The 26,976-nt window shown below is 45.0% G+C and overlaps 1 protein-coding gene across 1 annotated transcript; it reads right to left on the bottom strand.

The window, feature by feature from the left end:
* Positions 1-1,121: 1,121 nt before the first annotated feature.
* Positions 1,122-20,309, bottom strand: LBH (LBH regulator of WNT signaling pathway). Its single transcript, XM_081186526.1, has 3 exons — positions 20,040-20,309; positions 16,089-16,188; positions 1,122-3,848 (listed from the first exon to the last, which is right to left on the bottom strand). The coding sequence occupies exons 1-3, from the start codon at positions 20,063-20,065 to the stop codon at positions 3,660-3,662; spliced, it is 315 nt and encodes a 104-aa protein (XP_081042652.1). The 5' UTR covers positions 20,066-20,309; the 3' UTR covers positions 1,122-3,659.
* Between the last annotated feature and the right edge of the window lie 6,667 nt (positions 20,310-26,976).

Genomic DNA, 26,976 nt, shown 5'->3' with positions numbered 1-26,976 from the left:
CAAGTGGTATCACAGCACTATAAATGCAGGGTGTGAATGAGGCCTAAGTTTAGTGGCTTATCTTAGAATTAGACGGAGCCTCAAGCTACAATTTTATGCACATGTGCTCAAGTGTAAATCTCTCTCAAATCAGGGTAACTTGTTTTAGGAAGCTGCCTTATACTGTCCCATCCAGCTTAGTAATATCTACACGCTGGGTGGCAACAGCTTTCTGGGGTTTCAGACAGGGGAGATTCCTAGCCCTACCTAGATATACCAGGAACTGAACATGGTACCTTTGGCATGAGAAACAGATGCAGTAACACCGAGCTGCGATCCTTTCAAGCACAGATGTGTTGTATCTTTCCAAATGCTGGTCATTAGATGGGAAAGATTTGCACTAGAAGCATACAGTTAATTCTTGGGGAGAGCTAGCAGATGCCTCGCCCCATTTGTATTTAGCTAACAGAATCCTCCATCCCACAATTCAGAAAACATGGGAGGTTTTTCTGCTTTATCGTTTAATTCATTTGAATAACCCAAACTGATCAAGTGTTTTCCTGCTGTAGATTTGCAATAAAGTACTATCCTCTTTATGGGACGCAGGTGGCGCTGTATGGGACGCGGGTGGTGCTGTGGGTTAAACCACAGAGCCTAGGACTTGCCGATCAGGTCGGCGGTTCGAATCCCTGTGACGGGGTGAGCTCCCGTTGCTCGGTCCCTGCTCCTGCCAACCTAGTGGTTCGAAAGCACGTCCAAGTGCAAGTAGATAAATAGGTACCGCTCCAGCGGGAAGGTAAACGGCGTTTCTGTGCGCTGCTCTGGTTCGCCAGAAGTGGCTTAGTCATGCTGGCCACATGACGCGGAAGCTGCACGCCGGCTCCCTCGGCCAATAAAGCAAGATGAGCGCCACAACCCCAGAGTCGGCCACGACTGGACCTAATGGTCAGGGGTCCCTTTACCTTTACCATCTTCTTTAATGCTTGCATTACACTTGGGTTTGGATAGGGATTGGATAGGCACACTTGGGTTTGGACAAGGATTCACATACCCATTTCAAACTGCTAGAGATCACCCACCCCCACCCTTCTTGGATTGTGGGAAAGGAAACGAAATAAGAGAGCAAATATGAATGCAAGAGGTTTGGAAAGCATTTTCAAACTTTATTTACAACTGTCACAGTGACAAAAGTAGTCTGAAAAAAATGCAAGCTTTTTTTCCCTGAGGCTCAAAAAAGAACTTTACAGAAATATAGAATGTAATATACAACAGGAGAAATTCAACTGGAGTGCTTTGTTCTTCAGACACATTCAAAAATGACAGAAATACAAGCAACAATTAAAAAAAGAGAGGCGCAAAAAGGATATGCTAATATTTAAAGACAAACAGCATTTCCACTCTGATCGTTTAAGCATTAAAGATTTTTGCTCGTCTTGAGTGGTTTACATTTGACAGCTTCAAAACTTGGGACCAAAATCTGCAAACAAAACGAGAAATAACTTTTTAGAGATAAAACTAGGGAGTTCAGGCTGGTGTGCAGGTATCACAGCTCATTCTACTGAACAGCAAGACGAGAACAGATGTCCAGCATACAAGACCGAAAAACATCTGGATCCACTGGTTTTAAAGCAACCTTGGACTAGGAAATGATGCAAGACAGGTTTCAGCGATGACAAAACTGTTAACCAAGATAGGTAGTACATGTGTGACAAGTTCTTGGCTGCCAAAAGAATACAGAGGAACACCAACTACATCCCTATATTATGCTTAAAATAATAATAATAATAACAACAACAATAATAAAAAACACTCAGGCAACCTCACGCCCACATGTAACAATGACTCACAGCTGTTAAAAAGTTATTGCCATTATGTTGAAAACACAAGCAAGACAAAGACTGGGGGTGGGAGGGATTAATCCTGCTGATTTTAAACAAGCAAATTCCCTAACTCCTTACCAGCGTTTTTACTACTCATGAGGTATCAAATACAAATATATACACAAAGTCCCAACAGATTTCTTAAGAAAGAAGGAACGGAGGCGATAAACAAGGGACATGCAAGACTAGGGGTTGTTTTGAATATCTTGTTAAGGCCATGATGCGCGTTTATTACATCTTTTTAGTGTCTCCAGAATTAAACATGGAAACGATTGGCTTTTCATTTCTCAAGAGTGGTCCTTTTATACTGTGAAGTCTCAGGAAGGACTTCCATCAAGTGGTCAAGACTTCTGCTTTCTTAGAAAGCAGCAAGTTTACCTTATCCTGCAATTTGTTCTCCACATCCTAAGAGGATAGGTCGGACAAAAATAGCGGCAGCTGTTGCTAGGAATTTAGATCTTGGGAACAAGTTTCTGCCCATCAATAAAATCTCAGATATGTTCAAAAAGCATATTATCTTCTCCAGAATACTGAGAGACCATAATACTTTTTTTTGTTTGTTTCTTTGAAGAGAAGACCTGCTTTCCTTCAATTATTACTTCTGTTAAAACTAACTTCAGATCATCTCCAAAGCTCTGTTAGGGTTCACTGCATCTGTTGGACAAAGTTAGATTATGCGCTGTCATAAAGTGAGCTCTTCATCCAGCTTTTGCAAATGGTTAAACTACACACATCCCTCAATGCCACTAGAAAAGCTGGCATCTCATACCCAACTAGATGTACTTCTGGATGGGAGACTTAACAGCAGCTTTGGTGCCCGGAAAATAATTTTATGGCAAAAATCTATTGAAGTTTGTTTTGTTTTGTTTTTGAAAAAAAGAAAGGAAAATCAAACTCAACTTGTTTCATTACCATGTGCAGGATAAACAATGCTATTGCAGAAAAGTGGCAAAGGATCATTTTGTAAAGTCATCAGCACTGTGCCAATGAAAAGAAGATTCCCTCCTGTAAGATTTAAATGTACGTCAGTCAATATCTTTATCATGGTTACAAGACCCATTCGGGTTAGAATTTAAATGCATATTTTAAGAGGGGGCTGGGGGGGGGGGAGAAGGCGAAGATGGCTTTTGTCTGCAACGGGCTGGGCTAGCAAGTGCCAAACACCAACATTCCCAACAGGGTGTGCGACTTAGAGAGAAAAGATACTGAACGGGGTAACGTTATTGATCCGTTGCTCCTCGATATTCAGCAGGAAAGACCTGCCATACTCTACTGTCATCGGAGCATTTCAGTGGCATGTTATCATACCTCTCAACCCACAACACACACACACATACACACCAAAAAACCAAAAACCAAAGCACTATAAGAAGGCAAAGTTTTGAGAGATGAATACTAGTCTCATGCTTTTATAGCCAGAGGCAGCTGCATTTTACACATCTGCAGTCATTTCTTCCACCCCACACACTTCAGAAAAAAAGCGTGTTTCCTGCCCGTCTGATCCTCCACCAAAGCGCCCTGCAATTTCACGGCTACCCCCAGATAACCTTAACAAAATTCAACAGCCATCTTGAGAAGAGCAGCCGTCCCCCTTCCACTACGGCACAACTGCCTTCCTTGCTTTCATTTGGAGATTGTCATGTCAAGCGCTTCAGTTCTCAATAGAGAATATGAAAAAACTAAGATCTTTTTGCAGGTGCAAAATTTGAATGTCTTTTGTAGAAAAAAAGACTTTTCAAAACAGTTGTGGTTCTCTTCCCCCCTCAAGATGACGTGGCATCTTAAGTCGTACAGAAGACTCTATTGCTCCTTGCTCTCTTTCTTTGCTTCGTCACAGTTTTCTTCCTCTTGTTCCTGGACCAGGAACTCCTCAGGCGGCCATCTTAGCTCTCCGCTCTCCACATCCCCTTCTGTTGGCTCAACTACAATGGAAGGGAGACGGTCCTTCAGCTTGCAATAACGATCGTAGTCTGAAGGGTCAGGGAAAATCTGAAAATGAAAAGATTTACAATAGTCAGCACTTCTGTAGTATTGTGCGGTATGCTTGACATTCTCATCTCTTTTTATCATAACTGGAGGTAGGCAGTGCCTTGGTCCAGGGTTCCAACTGTGAGCATCATGGCTGAACAAGATTTTGAACCTAGGTCTGCCACATCAAAAGCCAACCATCTGATCAGTAAACCACACATATGATCTAAGGCAAGCCGATCTTTCCTGCAAGTGTTGTTTGGGTGAAACCTGGCTTCAAGCTATTGGCTAGCTCGTAATGTGGCCAGCTGCAATGCATGTTCAGTGAATAGAATCATCTTCTTTAAACTTCTTCCCACATTGAACAGTTGAGATAGGGAGATTGCCGATGCCTACAAATCAGTACCAAACCTGATCTTAATTAGATTGAAATCCAATGTGTGTCCTACACACAACTTGTCTGAAATATTCCAATACATAAAAGATGTACATTATGACTGAATGGACGCCACTGAAAAACATTTGTTCTTGGTAATACCGAATAGTATCAAAGTTCTGATGGTCCCATGGAAACATGTGTGTTCATGACTTTTGACTACAGCTTCCAGTGATGATTTGCATCACCCAAATTATGGTTTGTTTTTTGAACATTTTCTAATTTTTAAAGGCTTTGTTTAATGATTTGTTGCTTATATGGAATGATTAATATTGCATTCATATACAGAACTAAGCTATCCCGAACTGGGCTGATGCAATTTAGAGGCTGTCTCTGACCAAACTCTATTAGCATAGCCCCAAAACAGGTTTTCTGGTGAAGGACCAGCTTGCATGGGGTGCCCCTTCTCTTGAACACACCTGGTGAAAGCAGCTCTACATTGGGCCCTAAACAGATACACAAGCTAGTGGTACTTTTCAATACAACTTTTTGGTTCCTGAAATTCGTTCCGATTGTGCAAATAAAACAACACAGATACAATTCTACAATATATGTTGCCTGTGTGTGAAAACAGGCAAGATCCCAGGATTGCACTTCCAGACGGAGGAAGATGTCAGGTGTCATCCTGGTCCCCGGGCATCTTCACTTCATCACAAGCGACTGATAGCCAGGTGGAAAATGCGCCTGGCAAATTTCAAATGCTGACCCTAAAGCTTCCAGAAGAATCTTAAAAATTTGGCCTAAGAACACCTAGAGACCAAGTAGTGTGAAAAGTTCACCACTCAACTCTGGTACTTGCTACAAGCTCAAGAATACAGAGTATTCCCATCTGCTCTTGCCGCCTGCATGTGTGCTTGCCCACACAGCTCCCTCACGCATTCTTTCAGCAGGTAGTAGTGATAGTCTGAAGCCTCTAACATCTACAAGTAGGAATACAAGCTAGGAATAAGTTTTCCTTCTAAGCAGTTTGTGCCACCCTCCTTTCCAATGTGTTGCATTCTTGCCTGTGGCCAGTCCCATGATGAACACGTCTTTCCAGCTGTGCTACAAGGAAGCTGATCCAACTTTCCTCTGCCCCAGTTAGTATTTCCCAGATGTCGAGGCAATTTGCCTCATCCCGCAACACAACAGAACCGTACCAGTTTCTTTTCCTTCAGAACAAACCTGTTCTACTCTGCCCCATCGCAGGGCTTCAGCGCTTTCTATTTTTCGTATCAATGCTATGGCAACTCAAAATACAAGACCTCACACTTAGTTCTTTTCCCTTGGATCCTGCTGCCTGTTATCACCAGAGGCTGCAAGAGAATAGTCAAGGTACAAGAAAAGTGGACGGTGGATTTCCTAAGCTGAATGACCTGCTTGCAGCTCCCAGAGCCAGCCAAAATTTCTGCAATTTGGAGGAGGTATTTGGCCTGGGTACTATCAGGCTGATGGGGGCTGCAGTCCAACAATAAGATTCCTACATGCGGCCTAAGACAAAGGAGGCTCCATCAACAGAGCCCCCCTTTTCTTCATTGCACAAGGATGCTGGCCAATTACAAAACTTCAGGACTCCTGGGGAGAAAGCAGCAGACTCTGGGCTGTGAAATGAAGAGTGCCAGCCTGCAGTCAAAGTCAAAGGAATATAGAAAGCTGCCTTGCCCAGTCAGACAAGAGCTTAGTATCAGTAGCAGCTCTCCTACTCCTACCTGGAGGTGGTAGGGATTCACTTGATGGGCACCTTAACGACAGTTGTTTGCCTCCATCAGTGAGCCAGGCGCCACAGCTGATGCAGCTCCAAGTGGGCTTTACCAGTGCTCCATCAAGCTGTGCTTTGTGGAATCAGTCAAGTTTTTGCAGCCTACTGACACAGTGCTTGTGAGTATGCACCCAGCATTGTGCTTCCAAACTACTTGCCAGCACATAACACCTTGTCTGAGGGATTTTCTGTGGCTCCCAATCCAGGCCACATTCAAGGTTTTGCTACTAGACCCTATAGAACTCAGGACCAGGTTACTTGAGAGCCCACCTTATCCCTTGTGTACCCAGTAGGTCCTCGCATTCTACAGGAAATTCGCCTTCAAGTCCCCAAATTATCAGAAGTTCCCTCAACAGAAACTCCAGGCAGGGTCTTTGGCAAGGCTGCCCTCCTGGTGGGGCTTAAGACTGGCGCCCACTACCTGCATTTAGCAAAATTAACTGGAGGCACTTTTGTGTTGACAAGCTTTTCTGCATAGATAAAAAGGTTTCTCTGGGTGTTCATTTTCCATGGTTCTTAAGTCTATACAGTGGTACCTCGGGTTACATACGCTTCGGGTTACAGACTCTGCTAACCCAGAAATAGTACCTCGGGTTAAGAACTTTGCTTCAGGATGAGAACAGAAATCGTGTTCCAGCAGAGCGGCAGCAGCAGGAGGCCCCATTAGCTAAAGTGGTGCTTCAGGTTAAGAACAGTTTCAGGTTAAGAACAGACCTCCGGAACGAATTAAGTACTTAACCCGAGGTACCACTGTAGTCAGCTGTTTCTGGTACTGTTTTCAAAAATTACTCTTAGCCATTTCCATGGTGTGTTTGTAAATCACCTTGACACACTTGTGAAAGGAAGTTCATAAATAAACAATAATATTGTGCAGCTGCACAGCACGGATGGGGAATCTGTGGTCTTTCAGATGTGGTTGGGCTCCAACTCCTACGGGCGCCAGCCAACATGGACAGTGGTCAGGAGTGATGGGAATCATAGTCCAGCAACACCAGGAGGTCCCCACCCCTTTAGAAAATCTTCCCCCATACACAAGACAGTATGTGTCTTGTGGGTCATGCAGGACTTGCAATATTAACCGACTGCAGTCTTAAAATTCGGCAAAGAGCTTTGGCACTGATTTAGCGCATCCATGGGGGGAAACAAACGTATTCCAAGCTGATGCTTATAGTTAACAGCAGTGCAGGAAACACCAGAGCAATAAGCATTCACTGTCATGTTAGGTACATTAGGTCAAGTCAGAATAGCTGTTTTGGAAATAAACTGTCTGCTTCCGCCCACCCCCTTGAAAACTAAGGAATAAATGATTTCCTTAAATAAACATCCCTTAAACGTGTTGTGCTTAGTGTGCTTTTCCTCCCTCCTTTTTAAATAGAATGAACTATCTTATCTCCAAGCAGCTGCAATAGAGGAGGTTGGGATTTTTCCACTAACTCATGCTTTTTTAAAAATAATCAAGGCAGCATAAAAATGAGTTGTTGCAATTACACTCAAGGATTAGGGATGACCCAATGGAAAATAAGTGAAGTCACATTTCCCAGCACATGACAGACAAGGAAACGAGACAAGGTTGTCTGTGGGAACAAAGGAACAAGAGAGAGACTTTGCATGAGGACACTTTTATCCACATCCAGGAGATGCTATCCTGCTCTCTCCTCTTTACACAAGAGGTAGATTTCCATCCCTGGGGACTCAGGCACACTTACAGCTGTCCCAATACACAACAGCCTCTTGGGCTATCGACCAAGCTGATCAGAGAATAAATGCAAGCCAGTGACTGAATAGCAGCCTGGCAAGGGAGACTTTTCCATGGTATCAGTAAAGAAATAATGTGTTATCCTTTGGAATGCCAGAGGTGAAAGAGTATCTCAGGGCGGGATGGAGAGACACAGGATCCTGCAGCTGAGCACAGCCTTGTATTTAAGTGCTAGCCTGGTAGCCACAGGCACCCATAAATTGCAGGCAGGTGTGTGCATGGAATTCTGTGCAGGTGAGTGAGCATGCTGAAGGAGGAGGAGAAAGAGGCGGCCTTCGTCCCTCCACTGCACCCAGCACAGAAACCAAGCAGGCTTCGAAAAGAGGGGAACCACCCTCCCACTTGGTGCCCAGCATAGAAACACAACTTTTGATTCTCCTCTTGTCAGGCCAGTAAAAATGCTGCAGCATGTTAACTTTTCTGGGCTTATTTACAAGGCTAGCTGAGCAGATCCTTGAACTCAAAGCCTGCATTCATGCTATCCATTTCAGGTTTGCATCACAGCTATTTACATAGCATGTGGGACTTGGTGTGCAAATATTTATTTGGTATAGAAGCCAGACTATCTATGTTCAGACTATATTCTTTACAGGCCAAACTGCATCTGGAGTTAACTGGCAATAGGATTATGAGCCTAAGCAGTTTCTTTGATGGCCACAGCTTTCCACACAGCTTGGGGTCTCCAGCTGTTTTTGGACTACAACTCCCATCATCCTTATCTAGCAAGGCCAGTGGTCAAAGACGGGAACTGTAGTCCAAAAACAGCTGGAGACCCAAGTTTGGGAAACACTGAACTAAGCCACAGAGAACAGATCCACCAGTGTCTGTTGGCTGCGAAAGCTAAATGGAATCTTGTTCAGAAGCAGCAACACTAGAAATAAAGACGAGATGGGCAGCACCTTTGTGGTGCCCCAACTCTGAGCTTCCAGCAGTCCCTGGCTTGCCACTTCTGGAGACTGGATGGGGCAGCAGGAGGACCTTTGATCTCATCTAGCAAGGAAATCCTTAAGCCATGAAAGGCATTTGACTGCAAACGGAACAGCCAGCTACTACCAACTAGGAGCCAGATAAAGCAAAAGAGGATTCCTTTCCTGAACTGCATTTCAGGTAGTTTTTCATTTTCTTTGACACAACACAGAAACAAGTCCTTTCGGTACCAGACGCTCACCTGGGACTTTTACTGTGCTCTTGTGACAGTTGCCAAAAACAGCTCCCACATATGGAAGCTAGGATCATATAAGGCTTGCCCTGGTCAAGCTCATTGTACTTCCATGTCTGCTCAGTCACCCTTCTCACTTATGTATTTATTTCATTTATATCCTACCGTCTTTCCCCAGAAGCTCAAGGTGGCATAAATGTGTTCTTATTTAATCCTTAGTATAACAGTGTGAGGTAGGTAAGGCTGAAAAGCAGTGACTGGCCCCAAGTGAGCCGCTTGGCCGAGTGGGGATTTGAACCCAAGCCCCAGTTTGATACTCTAACCATTACACTGCCCAGAACTATGTACACATGCGTAAAGCACCAATAAGGACAGAGGAAATGTCTCTTGGGTATCTTATTGCTGCAGAGATAAACAAATGGAGCCCAATATGTAGAAAACCATTTCGCATCTCAAAAACAGTAGCAGGATGCTACTGTTTTGAAAAGTTTATTTAGAAGATTTCAACCAAGCATTAGGAATATATGACGTTAAGAGCTATTCGACAGCGGAATGGGCTACCTCAGAAGGTGGTAAACTCTCATTCGCTGGAAGTTTTTAAACAGATTAGGTGGCCATCTGTCAGGGATTCTTTGCCTGTGAATCCTGCATTGCAAGGCTTTGGACTAGATGGCCCCTGAGGTCCCTGACAGCTTCACAGTTCTCTGATTCAGTTATTTATATCCTGCTTTTCAGCTACAAGAGCACTCCAATAAGTTAGCTACCTAGCCAAAGACTGAAAAGATCTTCATTGATGGAACAACAGTTTGCTTTGGCCTAAAACTCAACTCAGGCAAACACAAAACTACTTTATTTTCTTGCCCAATGCCTCAAAATCAAACTGAAATTGAAGCTCTAAACTTGAAGATCATCTGCTTCTTCTGTGCCAGGTGACACCCTCCTCTCCCCCAGCCCCACCCCCCTGCTGCTTCCTCTAGAGTTGACTGAACTTGGCACCAAGAGTGGAAAATGTTTTAACAACCACAAAAAGGCTTGCTGTACGCGAGCTTGCTCGAGTGCAAACCAAAAGAGCTCAGCTGCAGTGCAAAACTGCAGTGCAAGGAAACAAGCTATGCTAATAAGGAATCCAAAACACCCGGAGAGAATTTAAAAGGCATCTAACGAACTGCACCACCGACTTCATTGTCTGTGTAACCAGCAAGTCCTTCAGCAGGGCGGCATGGGAGCGCATTTTGCACAGCCGTCACAGGGGTAGGGAACCTGTGATCTTCCAGAGCAGGCATAGGCAAACTCCGGCCCTCCAGATGTTTGGGACTACAATTCCCACCATCCCTAGCTAACAGGACCAGAGGTCAGGGATGATGGGAATTGTAGTCCCAAACATCTGGAGGGCAGGAATTTGCCTATGCCTGGTCCAGAGGCTGTCGGACCACAACTCCCATCAACCCCAGCCAGCATGGCCAGCAGTCAAGGATGATAGGGGTTGTAGTCCAACCAGGTTTTGTGGCCCACAGGATTCCCATTCCTAAATGCTGGCAGTATAGCTGGGGCCCCAACATCAGGCCTATGATCCACCAAGCCAAATGCAACAGCCCATCAGAGCTTGGGAAAAAAGCTTGAGATTTTGCCACTTGGCTGAGATGGCAAGCACATGGTGGTTATCAAGCACTTGGCAGGTGAAAGGTTTGGGCATGGTGGATCCCTAGTTGTGCAAGCCAGCCTTACACACCATTTAGAAACAGCCACAAGGCCAACCCAAGGAATGTACTGCTCCCAAACAAATGCACCATGCAATACAACCAGGGTGTCCATCCCAGGGTTACTTCCACATTGAAGGAATGCTCTTGCTCCTTGCACAGCACACAGAAGAGGAATGACTCCAACATGCTCTGCAAAACAGGATATTATTTTGGGGCACGACTCCTGCTTATGCAATCACCACCCTTAATGGCTGCTCCAAACCACCACTTGGGTCGCTTGTGCCATCAGCCGATCTTGAATGCTCATTCCCTGCAGAGTCAGTGGATTTAGTTAACCAGCTGTTCAAGGCAATCCGAGCACAAAAAGCAGAACACTTGCCTCTAAAGTTAGTCATATTGTTTGCCGGGCACAGCTGACACAACTTGAGATTTCTTTCAATGGCCCTTAGTTCAAATTCCATTCCAGCAGGATTTTTTTTAAAAAAAGTTTGAAGTCAAGGCATTGTTTTGACAGCAGGCTAGTAAAATGATTAATTTAGTTCTTAACCAGCCTCAGTTTCAGACAGTTATTAGCTCTGCAGCCAAATGACATTAACAGAGTGAACATGCAAAGTGGTGATTAAGCATTTCCAAGGAGTAAGAAAGCACAACACAGTCAAAGGGGGAGGCAGACTCAGAAGACCAAACTAGGCTGCTCAACGTTCAACAGGCTGAAAACAAACCAAGCCTTCGTCTGGACATCAATCCGTTTAGTGGATGACATAGTTAGAAGACTTGCGATTTTATTATTCCTGCAGGAATTAGGGGACATCTGAAATCATTCCAAAAAATAGACGTTCCCTTTTGCCACTCTCCCAGATGCATTCTGAGGCACGATCAAAGCTCAAGGGAGTGCAAATACCCTACCAACGATCCACCCTCGTAAACAAAGAAGGCAGAAGGTCAGTACACTTCCTGGAACCCCATGTTTACTTGCTACTTATTTTGCAGGAGGGCTGGAGATTCTTTTAAATAGACAATAGACCTACTTATGTTTTTGTCCCAAACACCGTGGGTAATGCGTGGCTGTTGGAAGGAGACTTGAGGGGTAAAAGCACAGCCCTGCTCCACGTAAGAACCATTATGCCCTATGTGCAGGCAATGTGCAAAAATGGTTAATGAAGTGGTCAACTGTGCAGCTAAACTGACACCTTTACTCCTTTTCCCTGGTAGTAGTAGACCCTGTTAATCCAGACTGCCATTAGGCGGCCACTGCACATTTGTATGTTCCCCAGTTTAAAAACAACCCCTGAATTTAGAAAGACAGCATGTTTGGAAGAAAGCTGTGCCAAACCCTTCTCCCCAACACCATGACAGAAAAAGAGGCAGGATATAAATGGGAGAAAATTACTACAAGCACTAATTGCACCACAAGCCATTTCAATGGATTTGGCCAGAGATGCTGCGTATACTGTAGGTTGTTTTTTTTAAAAAAGGTACAAGTACGACAATATTTGGGCCCTTCTGGTTTGTGGGCACACAAGATATGGATTTCAGCAAGTCTGGATTAATAGGAAGCTTTAATGATCAATGTTGGTGCTTCCACAAGTAAACTGAGATAGCAAAAACAGGAAGGACACTGCACATCTCTTACAGAAATGAAAGAAAAACCTGCATTCCTGCATTTGGAAACAGGAATTATTGCTTTACTGCAAAGGGAAGCCAATGGGATGCCTTGCGGGTGTGTCATTGGCCCCCAACTCCCATCAGCCTCAGCCAATAGGAGGGAGGGTCACAGGGTTCACCATCCCATCTGTTACCCAAAAGAGAGAGAATCTCCACTTCTATTTGGGTGAGTGGAAGAACCTGTGACTTTCTAGTTTACTAAACAGAGAAACCAGAAAGAACCTTACAGCAATCTTTAGAATTGCAGTGAAAACATCCCAAAAAGTTTTGAGCAGAGTTTATGGATTGAAAAATGCAAAACACACACACACACACACACACACACACACACACACACACAGCCCAGGAGAAGCCAAAGTCTTTAAAAATGGAAAAGGAAAAGTGCAGATTTGCCAATGTCTGTATGTGGGACATTGTGAGAAGTCATAGTTAGCAATGCAAAGACTGCACTAAGTCAAGTGTGAAAACTGAAGAAATGTCCAAATGGGAGATTTAGCTACTTCCTGGGGGCACTGCAGCACGCAAGCTGGGAGTGGGGTTGATTATATTCCCCCACAGGACATCAGCGGCCAGGTGAAGCCTGCACAGACCACTGTGGTCCTATTCTGATCCAGTTCACTGGCAGCCAAACAGCACTTGAGAACTTAAGCACTGTACATGTTGGCACTGGAAAGGTGCCACCAATTACAGAGGTTTGAGCCATCTGGATATGCCCCAAGGTACATATTGACCCTCCAAATAGATTATCAAAGACTGAGGACTTAACACAGCTGCCAGGAAAAGATGAGAGCAGGTTCTCGTTTCGTCCACATGCAAACTTTGGCCATAACCCTCAAAAAAACCATCAGCCCTCCCCAACCTTGTGCCTTTCAGGTGGTTGTTGGGACTACAACTCCCACCTGCCCCAGCTGGAATGGTTGTCCAGCCACCATCTGGAGGGCACCAACTTGGAGAAGGCCAGTCAAAGCCGTTTAATCTTAATTAGCTTAGTAGGGGATTTTCGCTTTTGACTTCTTGGTGAGCGGAGAAGGTAGGCTGGAGAAAATGCAGGCCTACCATTTTCCAGGGGGCAGCTTATCATAGTGACTTTATTCATTCATACATAAGTTTTAAGCTCTACCCTTCTTCCCCCGGTTATCATAAATTAAAAGGCAGTAAAGACAGTTCTATGGATATTTAAAACTGAAAATCAAATTAGAGCCAGGTGAAAGAATAAGGGAGGCAAGCAAAGTAGGTATTAGGACCTCCCTTCACCCCTCAGGACAATATACCACCTTCCAGCTGCCCTGGGAATTCGTTCCTAATGAATTCTTTTGATATCATTTTAGTATTTTATTTCCAATTTACTTCCAAGTAAACAATTCAGGAAAGGGGTAGAGCAACTGCTTTGAGTGCAGAAGGGCCCAAGTTTCAGTTCCTGGTGTTTTCCGGCAGGGCTGGGAAAGACCTCTTGTCTGAAACCCTGGAGAGCAACTGCCGGTCTGTGTAGACAAAACCAAAGTAGGTCTGATTCTGACTCGGCAAAAGACAGCTTCCTAGGCTACTTTTAAGCCACCCTGAGAGTATTTGCGTCTTTAAAAGCGGACTACAGTGGTACCTCAGGTTAAGTACTTAATTCATCCCGGAGGTCCGTTCTTAACCTGAAACTGTTCTTAACCTGAAGCACCACTTTAGCTAATGGGGCCTCCTGCTGCCGCCGCGCCACCAGAGCATGATTTCTGTTCTCATCCTGAAGCAAAGTTCTTAACCTGAAGCACTATTTCTGGGTTAGCAGAGTCTGTGACCTGAAGCGTATGTAACCTGAGGTACCGTTGTATACAGAAATAAAATGCAAAGACAAAAACATGCCTGTTTAAAAAGAGAATTTAGAAGTGCCTGGGGCAAAGAAAAAGTTTTATGCCTAGTGCCAAAAAGGCCCGGGTTGGTGCCAGGTGAGCCTCCCTGGACAGGGCATTCCTAAGATTTCTGTTAGCAACTGGCATGCCAGAAGCCTACATGTCCATTGTACAGAAGCTGTACAATCTCCACTCCGAGTGCTGCTACTCCAAAAGTAATGGTAACTCCAAAGCCCCAGGACAACAGGTGCTTCGTCCGACAGCTACTTCCTGTTTTGCTTTTGGGTTTGCAGCTGTCATTCCAGGGAATGATGACATCTGCAATTGCCCTATGCAATGTAAATATTTGTTTCTTGTTTGTAACCTTATTTTCTTTTCTTTTTTACAATGAGTGAGACAATGCTCCCCCCCCCCACAAAAACAAACCAGCATCGTGTTGGGAGGATTATAATTCAAGCACTCAAAGCCTGTCTAGTTTCTTCATTAGAAGAAAAGATAATAGCAACAAACCTAAATGAGACTGAAATGCTGCAAAGTGGGGAATCTTTGGCCCTCCAGATGTTGCTGAACTCAAACACCCATCATCACTGATCACTGGCCATGCTCGCTGGGGCTGATGGGAGTTGTAGTCTGTCCACATCTGGAGGGCCAAGATTCTCAACGCCTGCTGAAATGCTGCCGCTTGGCTCCTCTTACAATGAAGAAAAATTGCCCTTGACCTAAGGAGGATGCTGAGTCATCATTCCTTCCAAGCATCACATGGCAACCCATATCCAATGCCACTTTTAAGCTCATCTGTATCAGCAGTGAGTTCACATCTGGCTTCTCCTTCATGTCCAGCTGACGGGTGAGCTTGGAAAGAATCCAAGTTTGCCCTTATGCAAAACCCAAAGGGATGCTAAAATAAGTAAATGCAAGCAATGTTTCAATGTGGCTTTTCTTACACTCAATGCTGCCAGCAGCCCATGTTTCTGTTTGCTTGTTTGTTTGCAAAGCTGTAGGCAGTTAAGTAGGATAAGCACAGACAGTGGTTTAGGCACCCTGAAAGAATCCAAAGGGTCTAGCCATAGCATGTGTGTAACCAAAGCAAGCATTTGTAACATTTGTTGTGACTTCCAATTATCATTTTAGTTGGTGGGTTTTGCAAACACACCATAAATGAGATCTCTGTGATATTATGTGACTCATCACCATTGCTCCTCAGCCTCATTGTGAACAGTTTGCCTTCTGGCACTGGCAAGTTAAAAATCTAGCTTGATGCCTCAAAAACAAAACAAGTAGGGTGTCTGTACTGTGACAAGACCTTCCCAGATTTCTCTTACAAAATTAAGGCAAACCTTGCTGTGTTTCCCATTGTGGCCTTGCAAGACATACGTGTTAACTTCAGGTGCTGCCTAAGCCGTGTGTTCAAGTGTGAGCTGCCAGAAGAGTGGATCATTTAGCTCAGCCACCCCCAAACTCAGCCCTCCAGATGTTTTGGGAATACAACTCCCATCATCCCTAGCTAACAGGACTAGTGGTCAGGGATGATGGGAATTGTAGTCCCAAAACAGCTAGAGGGCCGAGTTTGGGGGTGCCTGATTTAGATGAAAACTTGAGACAACTTAACATAGATAATAGGACATGAATTGTGTGAAAAGGTGCCACAGTACAGTGGAGAGCTAAGCATTGTGCTTAAAGTCCATTCATTTCAATGCAATCTAAGCATTCTGTAACCTGTGTTGGATTAAGATCTTAGGTGTAGTGACTTTATTCCAGGCTGCCCAAGGTGTTACTTGAGCCTCAAACGTTTTATTTCCACCCCAGCCAAGTGTTCCACATCCCTAGCTTGAAAATAAGTCAGTGAGGTTTTACTCCTAAGTAAGCATGCAGAGAAATCAGGCTGGTAGGTCAGCCTGTTGAAAAGGCGTCACCATCTACTCCCAACTGATTCTGCTGGTTAACAGTGTTCTATGAAGCAGAGGAAACATACCTGGTATGACAGGCCATCCTTGCGGGGGCTTAAGCCAATCTCGTCCATAGATGGAGCGCTCATCACCTCAGTCATGTCAGCTGATCTCAGATAATCAGAGCTGGAAACAGAGGCAGAAAGAGAGAGAGCTTCAGCTGTTGAGAGTTCCATTAAATGAACACAATCACTGGACCAAGTGGAATTATTACTAAGGCTTCATGTTGTTGAAGAACCATTCAGATGTTGATCAACATGGTAAAGCCTTTCAACCTTTCCAGTTTAGGAAAGGGCCTTGGTTATTTTTTTTATTTTTTTAAACAGATTGGAACACTCCAAGTCACTTTGAGCCTCTCGACTCCTTTGATTTCAAAGTTCAACCCCTCACTCAAAGGAAGATCTTGTACAAATTTTAGCCAAGTTTAGAACACCAGCTGGAAGCAGCAGTCAAGTCTTTACAGACCTGGGGTCTTTAATCCAGACAACACTGAACAAGTCCTCTTCTTTCCCACTCTGCTATTCTCCTTACATAGATCTTTAAAAAAATAATGTTACTGTTAGGGCAGCAACCAGCCATAAGGATGGAGCACATGATTCAGTTGTGGGTCCTAACCCACCTGGCTTAAGGCCAAACCCCTCCTAGAAACAAGTCAATCTGAGACTTTCTAATGCCTACCCCAACCCTGTGTTGAAAGCCTATTGATTCCATAACCTCCTCAAAACAATGGTAAAGAACCTTGTCAAATGGAGCACTTATGCAGTTCCAAAGGCTTTAATTCTGATTAATTCTGTAACTTTGGTTTCAGGAACTGCTACGCCGGGGGTTAAAGATGCACTCATATTTTCCTGTATAATGAATTCTGAAAGCAAAAGTAGATTTGCATACACATCCAGTAACTTCTGCATTTTGGTGTGTGCTTAACCATTTTCAATTTCCAGGCACAGCACTTTATAAAGCTTGCCTGCATCCATTCATGTTGCCATAAAAGAACTGTGTTGCAGTTTGGAAGCTGCTCTGAATCAGCTTCAGACGTACCCCCGATAATAAAATGCAATGGCACTATAAAATAGCAACAGAAATGCTTGCCCACTAGTCACCAGTGCTCAATCTTTGGAGGACAGCAGGAGGCAACAGAAGGGAGCGCTCTTCACTGTACATACTTTATACCCTTGCCAAGTGGCAACAGCTCTTCTTATAGATTCATACAGAATATCAAGTTTAAGCTTTGACACATATGCATAATACAAAATGCAAACAGCTCATGCTAGGAAATCAGTTGTGCAGATAACAGATATTAGTGACATCAATGCATACAGCACTCAAATATATTACAATAACAATAAAGACAGGTCTCTGCTCCAAGGAGCATGCAGTCTTACAAGGCCACAGAGAGAAGTCATTGAAAGAGCCTCCCTGACGCGAATCAACTTATTTGCTGCTGCTGCATCTTAGCTCTATGCATAAGTGAGAGCTACATCAAGATCAGCTCAGCTCTGTATCTCCAGGACTACACTGGAACAGGGAGGAAACTAATCTGTTCATTTACCCACCTTGCTGTGGCCCTCCTGCCCTCTATATTGGGGTCTATGGACTATCTCTTTACAGTGCTTCTAGAAAAAGGAAGTGAAACTGGACTTTGCTCTGTAAAATGCTTTAAGTAAGTGCAGAGACAACCAGCTGCTTAGGAACTCCCTGCTAGAGTTATTCAAAGGTTACTAAAGCCAAGGAGTGGGTTGTAGTCTGCCGAACTCTATAGTCTGCTTTGCAAGAAAACTTGAATATAAAAATAACGGCAACCAGCGGAGGTCAAGTAAACAGCTACCTTCTTTTTTCAATTTCAAGCTGGGGAGAAGAGAAACGCTGAGGCTTAGCAGGAAATTAGCTTGCTGGGTAGCTGCATGCTGGTCAGCAGTTAGCTTGCCCCACCGGCTAACAGCTGGATGGTGCACAACCCAAACTGTGCTATCTGGCAAGTATAACTGACTATTAAGCATCAGAAGCGCCCCACCAAGCAAGAGCATGGTTTCCAGACAAAAATACACTAGGGAGGCAAAGCACACTACTTGCCAAACATCTCCACACAGCTTGCAGGTCTAGAGAGCCGAGTTTGCTTTAGTGCCATTCTCCCCTCACTTGCTTTTCAGAAAGCTGTGCAACCTTTGCAAAAAGACCAACAACTCACTTGCTTTATCCCTGCCAGTTCTATTTAAACCACTCAGATATTTACCACAGGTAGAGCATCCCTTGTGCCAAGGGATATTCATACTGCTTTTGGTATTCATCATGAGAGGCATCCAGTGTTTCGTATTTGTGTGTGGTGTATGTGTTTGCGAGGCCAAAGAATCTGATTCTGAATTGCCATCCAGTTTTTAATCCCATCTCTGTGCCAGAAAAGCACAATTCCCTGAAGCCTGCCTCGCAGATGCCTGACCAGCCTTTCTCTGAAAGCAGCCCAAGGAAGATGGTTACACAACTTCTCTGGGCAGCTCACGCCTTTCCTAGCAGTTACAAGGCTGTAGAGAATACAGCGGAAAGACGCAAATACGTAAGGGTAGATTCGGGCGGGCTAAAATGCACCACCTCAAGGCATCATTTGAATGCAACCCCATCATCATAGCCTCAAGCAAAAATTCCAGGAGTTCTTCAGAGCCACAGTTCTGCCCTGGAACCATTTTCCAAGCTCAGGTCCCTAAGACAATGAATAACAATTAACAGAGAGCTTCTGGACATATGCAGAGTGACCTTCCAGCACTACTAAACACAGCCAGCTCACACATCTGGGATTAAGGGTCAAGGCTTCCGATTTGCCTATAGTCCTTACACCACCTTTAGATATTAGCCCCTGGCAAAATCTGTGTCCCCGTAATCCCGCACCCATTAGAAGGGATGTGTGGGTTACTTTGCCAAGCCAAAAGCGGCTGCTGCGGCGACTACCCCCCGCCCCTTGTCAGCAGCCGGCTGCTCGGATCACTACTGCCTTTGTTGCAGGCTTGCAGAGAAGCAGCTGCCCAGCAGCAAACTTCCTCACGCGATTAAGTTTCCCCTCCGGGTTGCAGGACTGCGCCCCTCCACTCTCTCGGGTGATATTTTGTTTGGGGCCGGGGGGGGGGTGTTGTCTTTGCAGATCGAACACCAAAGCTGACAAGCGACTTTTCAAACACAGTCTCTATTTAGCCGTCATTACTGAGCCCCCGCCCCCCAAATGCCCCTCTAAAATCCGTTGCTCGGGGTGCAGCGTCTGCAAAGCCCTGGCTGCAGAGCAAGCGCTCTAAGCAAGCGAGCAGCGCCCATTCAAGATGCTCAAGCGAAGAGCAGCGGCGGCGGCCGCCTCGCCATGCAAACTACTGCCGCCGCCGCCTCCTGTTGCAGCAACCCCAGCTCCGCCGAGCCGCTTCGCCCGGCGGGGTGAAATGGAGGACAAACGCCGGATGAATAACCGCTTAACCGGCGCCCTCTCCCCCCCCCCCCGCCCCCAGCAGCAGAGCGTGCACCGACTGCTAAAGAGGCTTCGCATTCAAAACGGCGTAGCTACACCGCCGAGCAATTGCAGGCTGCAATCCCCGGCGCGTTTACTCGGGCGAAAGCTCCGTGCAACTTGGCGGGACTTGCTTCCGTGTAAAGCGTGCACAAAGTCGGGCTGCAGGGGGCTTTGCTTTTTTGAATAGGGGGCGGGCGAGTGGGGGGCAGAATTAGACCCAGGCTGCCTTTTTCCAAGTCTCCACGTTTCTGGTCAGGATCTTGACCTAAGCTTCCCCGAAGCCTCTTCCACCGAGCGTCTCCTTTTGTTCCTCGCCAATCCCCTGCGCAACCTTGAACTTGCTTCTCTCCTCAAGTTCCCAAGTCTGACTAGTTGGGTTTCTCGAGCCTTCCTGGAAAAAGTTGATCCCCCTCTCCCCAGCCTGCAACCCGGATCTGGTAATCTACATTTGCGACCCACGAGTACAGTAGTAAAGACCAGCAAACGAGGTACTCACCAGTGAATGGGAAAAAATACAGACATGAAGTCTTAACAAAGAGGCTGACCCAACGTCCTTTGTATCTGAGCACAGGGGGGCAGAGCCGGAAAGGAGGAACGGGCTGGCCTCGCTAAGGAAGAGCGGCCACCACCAGACGATTTGCACCGAGAGGAAAGCGCCCACTTGGACAAGGAAGGGGGTAGGAACAGCTGAGCAGCGCTGGTAACCCGCGCGCACAATAAGAAACTACGCTCGACTTTCTCTGCAAGGCTGACTCGCGCAAAAAAAGTGGGCAGCTCCTTTTATAGACGAGGGAGGCGTGCCTCGGCCCGCAAGGCCCGCCCACCCGCTCCGATGATGTCACCAAAATCATGAATGGTTTCTTGCGCTCAGCCTGTAGCAAAGCCGCGTCTCGGAAGAAAGGAGCGGGATGCCGAGCTCTCCTATTGGCTGGCTCCTATGGCATCATCTTCGGAACGAGCGCGCCTTGCTGCTGATGTCTGTTGTTACCTAACCCACATCGCAGTCAATCAAGCCAAGTTTGGGTATATGTAAAACCACTCCTTTAGCTTTTCTTCCTGTGTTGCATGGCTGTGGGCACGCGCTTGCCAACCCCCCCCCCTTAAAAAATAAAAAAATAAAAGCCTCTATCTCCGCTGAGAAATGAAGCGTTTCCGAAGAGGTCAGAGGATCTGCCAACGCAAGAGTTCTTAAGTAGGATGCAGTTGCTAAGAAAATAGCCGCGAGGTTCATTTAAGGTAGCTTTTCATTCATAACAATGGGGGCGACAAACACGGTGTGTCTGTCTTCACTGCGCTTCGCCAGCACAGAAGTGAAATCTAGCTATGCGTTCTAGCTACACCTACTGTCCGGTTATAATTATTTTCAACAATGACAATAGGCGAAGGATTTGAACAGCAACCAGCTGGAAATACGCAAGTGATATTACCCTTTTGCCTCGAACTGTGTAGTAAGGAGTGGGAGTGAAAAGATGGATGCTATTTTTGGTTTTCCTACTCTGCCTAAGATTGATTTTTAAAATAATCCATGGGAACGTGAAAGGAGGCAGTGGCTTTGCAGGATCATAAATTTACTGGGCTGAACTGCTTTCTCCTCTGCCTTGCTCCCCCCCCCCCTCCAAGAATGGGATTTATTTTTAATATGCTTACAATATGTGGGAGTAAGGAATAGTTTTCGATGTTGTTCCTCAGTTTTCCCACGAGATTGAATCTCTGAGGAACCCACAAAGCTATCAGTTTGATCATTAGTCTGTCTAGCTCAGCTGTGGCTGATGAGAGCTGGGCTCCATCAACCCCTGGAGGGCAGCAAGTTCCTTATACCTACACGGACTGGCAGTGACTCTCCAAGGTTTAAGAGAACAATCCTTCCCAGCTCCAGCAAGAGATGCTGGGGATCAAATCTGGAAACATGCACCCTAAATCTACCTCTGAGCTACTGCCTTTCTCCCCCAGCTCACAGACACGAAAGTTTGAGGTCAAATCCTTTATTTTCCACCAGTAAGTAAACAGCACCTGCTTCCTGGTACCCAGAACAGCCACACAGCTGTGTTGTTGTGAAGATATCCCAGCTCAATGTAGGAATGAGCTGCCTTAGCACATCATTTCATTGTAGGGTCGCCATAGAACAGAAGATCACAGCAAGGCCAATGTGCCTACAGTTTACATATGTGTTGTGAGAAGCTCTTGAAGGCTGTGTGCTGTTGCTTGGCTCTGAAGCTTTCCTGCAGTGCCACAGGAAGGAACTGCAGCACAGAAGCCCTTATGTAAGTTTGTGGTTAGCTCTAGAATGTCTGTTTGCAAATGAAGAGGCACCATGAAGCCAAAATAAACCATCAGTCCCAACAGCCCTTGCCTCTGTGTCTTCTTGGCCCCATCAGGAAAAATGCAGCAATAAAGGAGAGCTGTGGAAAGGGATGACTCTTGGCATTTGCCTTCAGGCCTGCAACATGAACGTTTACTGTTCTACTTGGTGATGAGTCCTCTGACATGCCTCTGAATTCCTTGCTGCTTGCCCTCCTATCATCACCTGGCTGCAGCTGTGCCAGTTTGATTTTCTTTCTACTCACCCACCTACCTCTGGGACTGTGGCAACAGCTTCTGCAATTTCTACTGCATGTAGTGACACTGCAATGGATTCCCTTTGCTGTCTGCCATGTATGCTCCAGCAGTTAACATGGGGCAGGTAGATCATTCAGCAGCAAGTTAGTGCTCCCTGGGCAGTTATAGGAATCATGGAAATGGCTAGCAGCACACCTGGAAAAGAAGCAATGAGGTCTCCAGGTGCACAGAAATGTGTGTTTTGAGCCCCATGCACTCCTTTATTTTCTTGCATCCAATGGATTTCTCCCTCCCCCCTTTTTTCTAACAGCACCCCTTGTCCTCACATTTCTTGGCTGCTGCAAAATGATAGTGCCAGAAATAAATACATATGGGGGCAAAGTAGATCTTGAGGGGGGCAATCTCCAGTTCACATATTAAACATTTCCAAAAAGAAGCATTTCTGTATTTCCCATCCTAAATATGCTGGGTTGCATCCAAATAAATCATACTCAGTCATGCCCATTAATTTCAATAGGTTGATTCAGTGAGTCTAATAACTTAGTTTAATAGGTTATGTTGCACATATTTAAATAACGTTCACATGCAAGCATGTATGTTAACAATTTCTTCCCTAATGAAAATAATATTTTCCCTCCTCTTTCTAGATTTAGTTAGCAGCAGTCTACAGGTGATCAAAGAAGAATAAGCCTTTTAAAAATCTGCATTTGGAAGCCCCTGTTTGTCTAGCTTGCAGCTGATCAAAGCTGTAGGCCATGCTGGTGAAAAGATTTGTTTATTTAAGTAAGAAAGATGACCAGCTCTATAATCCCAAGAGGCTCTCAAAGCAACTTATGGACAAGATCCTCCAGAAAAAAATTCTTCTAACTTCCTTTGCATGATAGAAATTCAGTTGCGGAAGCTTTTTCCTGCCATGAAGACACAGCGATACAGAGCTCCGCCTGTTGAATTGCATGTGCATCATGGAGCTGTTAAAAGTGTGGGATTCCTGGAGTTTCTTTGAATGTTCAAATCAAATGTTTGAAAAGCCATTCAAAGCTTTTTTGGGGAAATGTTTCAAAAAACCCTGAGCAATTTTGGGGCAATCATACCTCAGTCCCTTCTTGTTGGCATGAACCCAATCACCATTGTACAAGAGGGAAGGAAGCAGCACCTTGTGAAAAACTGATAACAGCATGTCAAATATGATTGATGTCATATACCCTGAGTGGCAGATTAATATTTAAATGGCAGAAAACACTGAGACAGGTGGACAGACAATGCACAACCATATATCAGAAAGACCGTTTAAAAAACAGAGGTAAAAGGTAAAGGACCCCTAACCATTAGGTCCAGTCGTGGCCGACTCTGGGATTGTGGCGCTCATCTCACTTTATTGGCGTATAGCTTCCAGGTCATGTTGCCAGCATGACTAAGCCGCTTCTGGCGAACCAGAGCAGCGCACGGAAACGCTGTTTACCTTCCCGCTGGAGCGGTATCTATTGATCTACTTGCACTTTGACGTGCTTTCAAACTGCTAGGTTGGTAGGAGCAGGGACCGAGCAACGGGAGCTCACCCCGTCGTGGGGATTCAAACCACCGACCTTCTGATCGGCAAGTCCTAGGCTCTGCGGTTTAACCCACAGCGCCACCCGCATCCCAAAAACAGAAGCTGGCCAATAAAGATCCCCCCCTTTTTGCATCAAAAAGTGGCTCCTATGCAACAGTATCTATGTAGAAAGGCTCCCTGGAGCACATTCAAAACAGTGCAAGCATGTAGAAAGCAGCACAGATGTGGTCTAAGAAATTCCTTAATGCCTGGAGTCTATGGTCTTTTCTCAGGATCTCTACGCTGATGTTTGCAGTGGAAGTTACAGCACTTCTATCCAGTGTAGTTTTGGTTCTTTTGTGTGTAATGCATCTGTTTGCCTGCTCACCTGCTCCTTCCAGTGTTCCCATGTTAGAAGTACAGCCATGAAAATTCAGCCTCTTTCCTTAGGTTATTCTGGGGCAGTTATGCTATCCTTAGGGTTGCACATGCATGATTCAGTGTCAGCCTTCCACCTAGGCTCTCTCCACATTTGGAAAATGTATTTGGGAGAATTAGACAATTATTCCCATTGCCTTTGCTTGTAAGCAAAGCAAGCATGCAAAAGGCTGATTTGCCATCATCGGGGTTCTTTTTAGCAAACTGGGTTCTCCTAGCATTCTGTCCAGTGGCACAGATTATGAACACAAAACACCCACTGAACAAACTACCACACTCACCTTTTCAGCCAGTAAGAATGGGCATGGAAGAGTTTTCTTAAGCAATGGCCACAGTTTCACATTTGTTTTTACTGGAAATACGATGCACTAGTCAGAATTGAGAGCCCATGTGGAACAGTGGTGGGAGGATCTGGGGATAGCCAATGTCCAATTACCTCTAGGCCATGTCCCTTTGATTACCAGGAGTTGAAAACATTGGGGGGGGGTTTGAGGGCAGGGAGGGATACACAAGCATACGTATATGTGTGTGAATGTGCATGCAATATGGAATTCAATGAACAGAGAAAATACAACGGAGGGGAAACTGCTTCAAAATCCAGAAATCTAAAGTCCATGACTCTAAATACATCCTATCACCCTTTAATATAAATATTGTTGTGATGTAAATGGGAAATTCTCTTTATTCTGGATGTATGTATGTTGGACAGTCGGAATTTGTGGCATCCAGCAGCTTTCTTTCTGTGCACACTAATAAAAATTCTGAGTACACTTAATTTTAATGGTTAACAATGAGACCCTTCAGGGACATCAGATGTCTTAAAATAATTAAGTAATGAATAAGCCTTATGATACCCTCTTTTTACCACAAAGGATAATTTTGTGTGTGCAGTGGTGCCCTGAAGGCAACAGAGGGTTTTTTTATAGCAACAGAGGGTTTTGTTTTTTTAAAAAAAATGTTTGTTTCCTTGGCTAAATCAAACAACCACAAGCTTCAGCTTTCCAAGCATGGATGTCCCCTAAGATCAGGCACTTCGATAAATCAAGGTGAGTGAAATATTGAGTGCGTAACTAGCAATTAAATTTATATTCCACCTTCCCTAAAAATTCTTAGTAAAAATAGCTGCAAAACAGTTTGGATTTCTCTAAAACATGGAGAAATATGAACATAAAAAAGTGAAGACACCTGCTTTTGTTTTACTATGGGTGCAAGCTTGTATCTCTGCCTCTAGCATATGTAGACTTAGATTTTGGCTAATCTTAAAAGGGAGAGAAAAAGAGCAAATATATTACATTGGGCCAAGCAATCCAAACTTTCAACCTGCACTTCTGGAAGTGGCTTGGAATAAGGCAGAGGTTTCCTTATGCACTTCTGGAAGTAACTTGGAATAAGGCAGAAGTGTCCTTCTGTTCAAGAGCCTCTGCCACTGCCAGCGGTGTTCAAGAGCCTCTGCCACGAGCCTTTACCAATCACAGATTCAACTCCTGATTGGCCATCCCTGTTCCTCTAGGCCAGGCATAGGCAAACTCGGCCCTCCAGCTGTTTTGGGACTACAACTCCCATCATCCCTAGCTAACAGGACCAGTGGTCAGGGATAGTGGGAACTGTAGTCTCAAAACAGTTGGAGGGCCGAGTTTGCCTATGCCTGCTCTACGCATATCAACCAAAGGAGATCTATATAAAGAAGAATCCCCACCCCCTAAGTCAGGAATGGGGCACCTCTGTCCCTCTAGATGTAAGTAGGCTCTCATCATCTGTCATGGATTCTTTAGCTGAAATTCCTGCATGGCAGGTGGTTGGACTAGATTACTCTTGGGACCCCTTCCAACTTATCTCTGTCCATTGGCTGGAGCTGACAAGAACTGGAGTCCAACAGCAGCTGGAAGGCAGCAGGATCCTCACCCATGCCCTAAGTTGTTATTTAGACCAGTGTTCCCCAACCTTGGGCCTCCAGCTGTTTTTGGACTACAACTCCCATCATCCCTCGCTAGCAAGACCAGTGGTCAAGGATGATGGGAATTGTAGTCTAAAAACAGCTGGAGGCCCAAGGTTGGGGAACACTGATTTAGACTACCAGTTGCCATGCTGTTATGCTGCCTCTTTTTACTTGACTCACTGCACTGCCTGTCAAAAGTCAATTGGTCACAGCTCCACCTCACCCTCAACTGTTAGATAACAGTAGCTAATAACCCTTCAAGACGGTCCATTGCCATAGGCTGAAGCCACAGATAATATTTTAGTTTTCACAAAGTACATATTATTTAGCCTTCTTTTCGATAAATAAAACATATGCCTATAAAGCACAATTTACAAACATCCATATTTGTCTTATTCAGGTTTTAAAAGTTGCCCCCGCCAAAAAGCATAAAACAAAACGAAAACGAAACAGAACTGACATTTTATGTCCCACCGAAACCTGACACTTTGTGCATGAAAACTGTTCTGTATTCAGCAGCACTAGAATTCTGCGTTTTTCTCTTTATCAGCCTGGGCCGTTTCCTTTGAGTCTGGGATCTGATTGGGATCCTTTGTTCTTGATTTTTCAAGTACTACACTGAATGAAGGCTGCTGAGTGATTAATCTGACTGACTGAGACCAAAGAGAGTGAAAGGCTGGAACAGCTATTTCAAGTTAACTCCCACACTGTAGGGAACAGTTTTGCTCCCTAATAGCAGAATATTTGTTAAAAGTGGAGTTTTGTAAGACAGGGAGGGGCATTCCCACGAGTTGTGGAACCTGTGAAACTATTTATGACACAAATGGAAATCTCTCTGATCTAAGACAAATACTCTTATTTATGATGCCACAGAGTCAGGGCTGACTCATCTATAAATCATCTGTTTTTCTAGAACCCATTGTACACTTGGTGAATGGGTCACCTGCTTCCATGGCCACATATCCCATTTATTAT

Source organism: Podarcis bocagei (assembly GCF_964188305.1).
Source record: "Podarcis bocagei genome assembly, chromosome: 3".
NCBI lineage: Eukaryota > Metazoa > Chordata > Lepidosauria > Squamata > Lacertidae > Podarcis > Podarcis bocagei.
Note: the sequence above shows the minus strand (reverse complement) of the source record. Positions and strands in the feature narration are given on the sequence as shown.

Bases quoted from the DNA above. Each gene is read 5' to 3' on its own strand.
- LBH (XM_081186526.1), bottom strand. From the start codon at position 20,065: ATGTCTGTATTTTTTCCCATTCACTG. The intron at 16,189-20,039 runs GTGAGTACCTCG...CTCTGTTTCCAG, and splicing joins GTATTTTTTCCCATTCACTG to CTCTGATTATCTGAGATCAG. The intron at 3,849-16,088 runs GTATGTTTCCTC...TTTCATTTTCAG, and splicing joins AGGATGGCCTGTCATACCAG to ATTTTCCCTGACCCTTCAGA.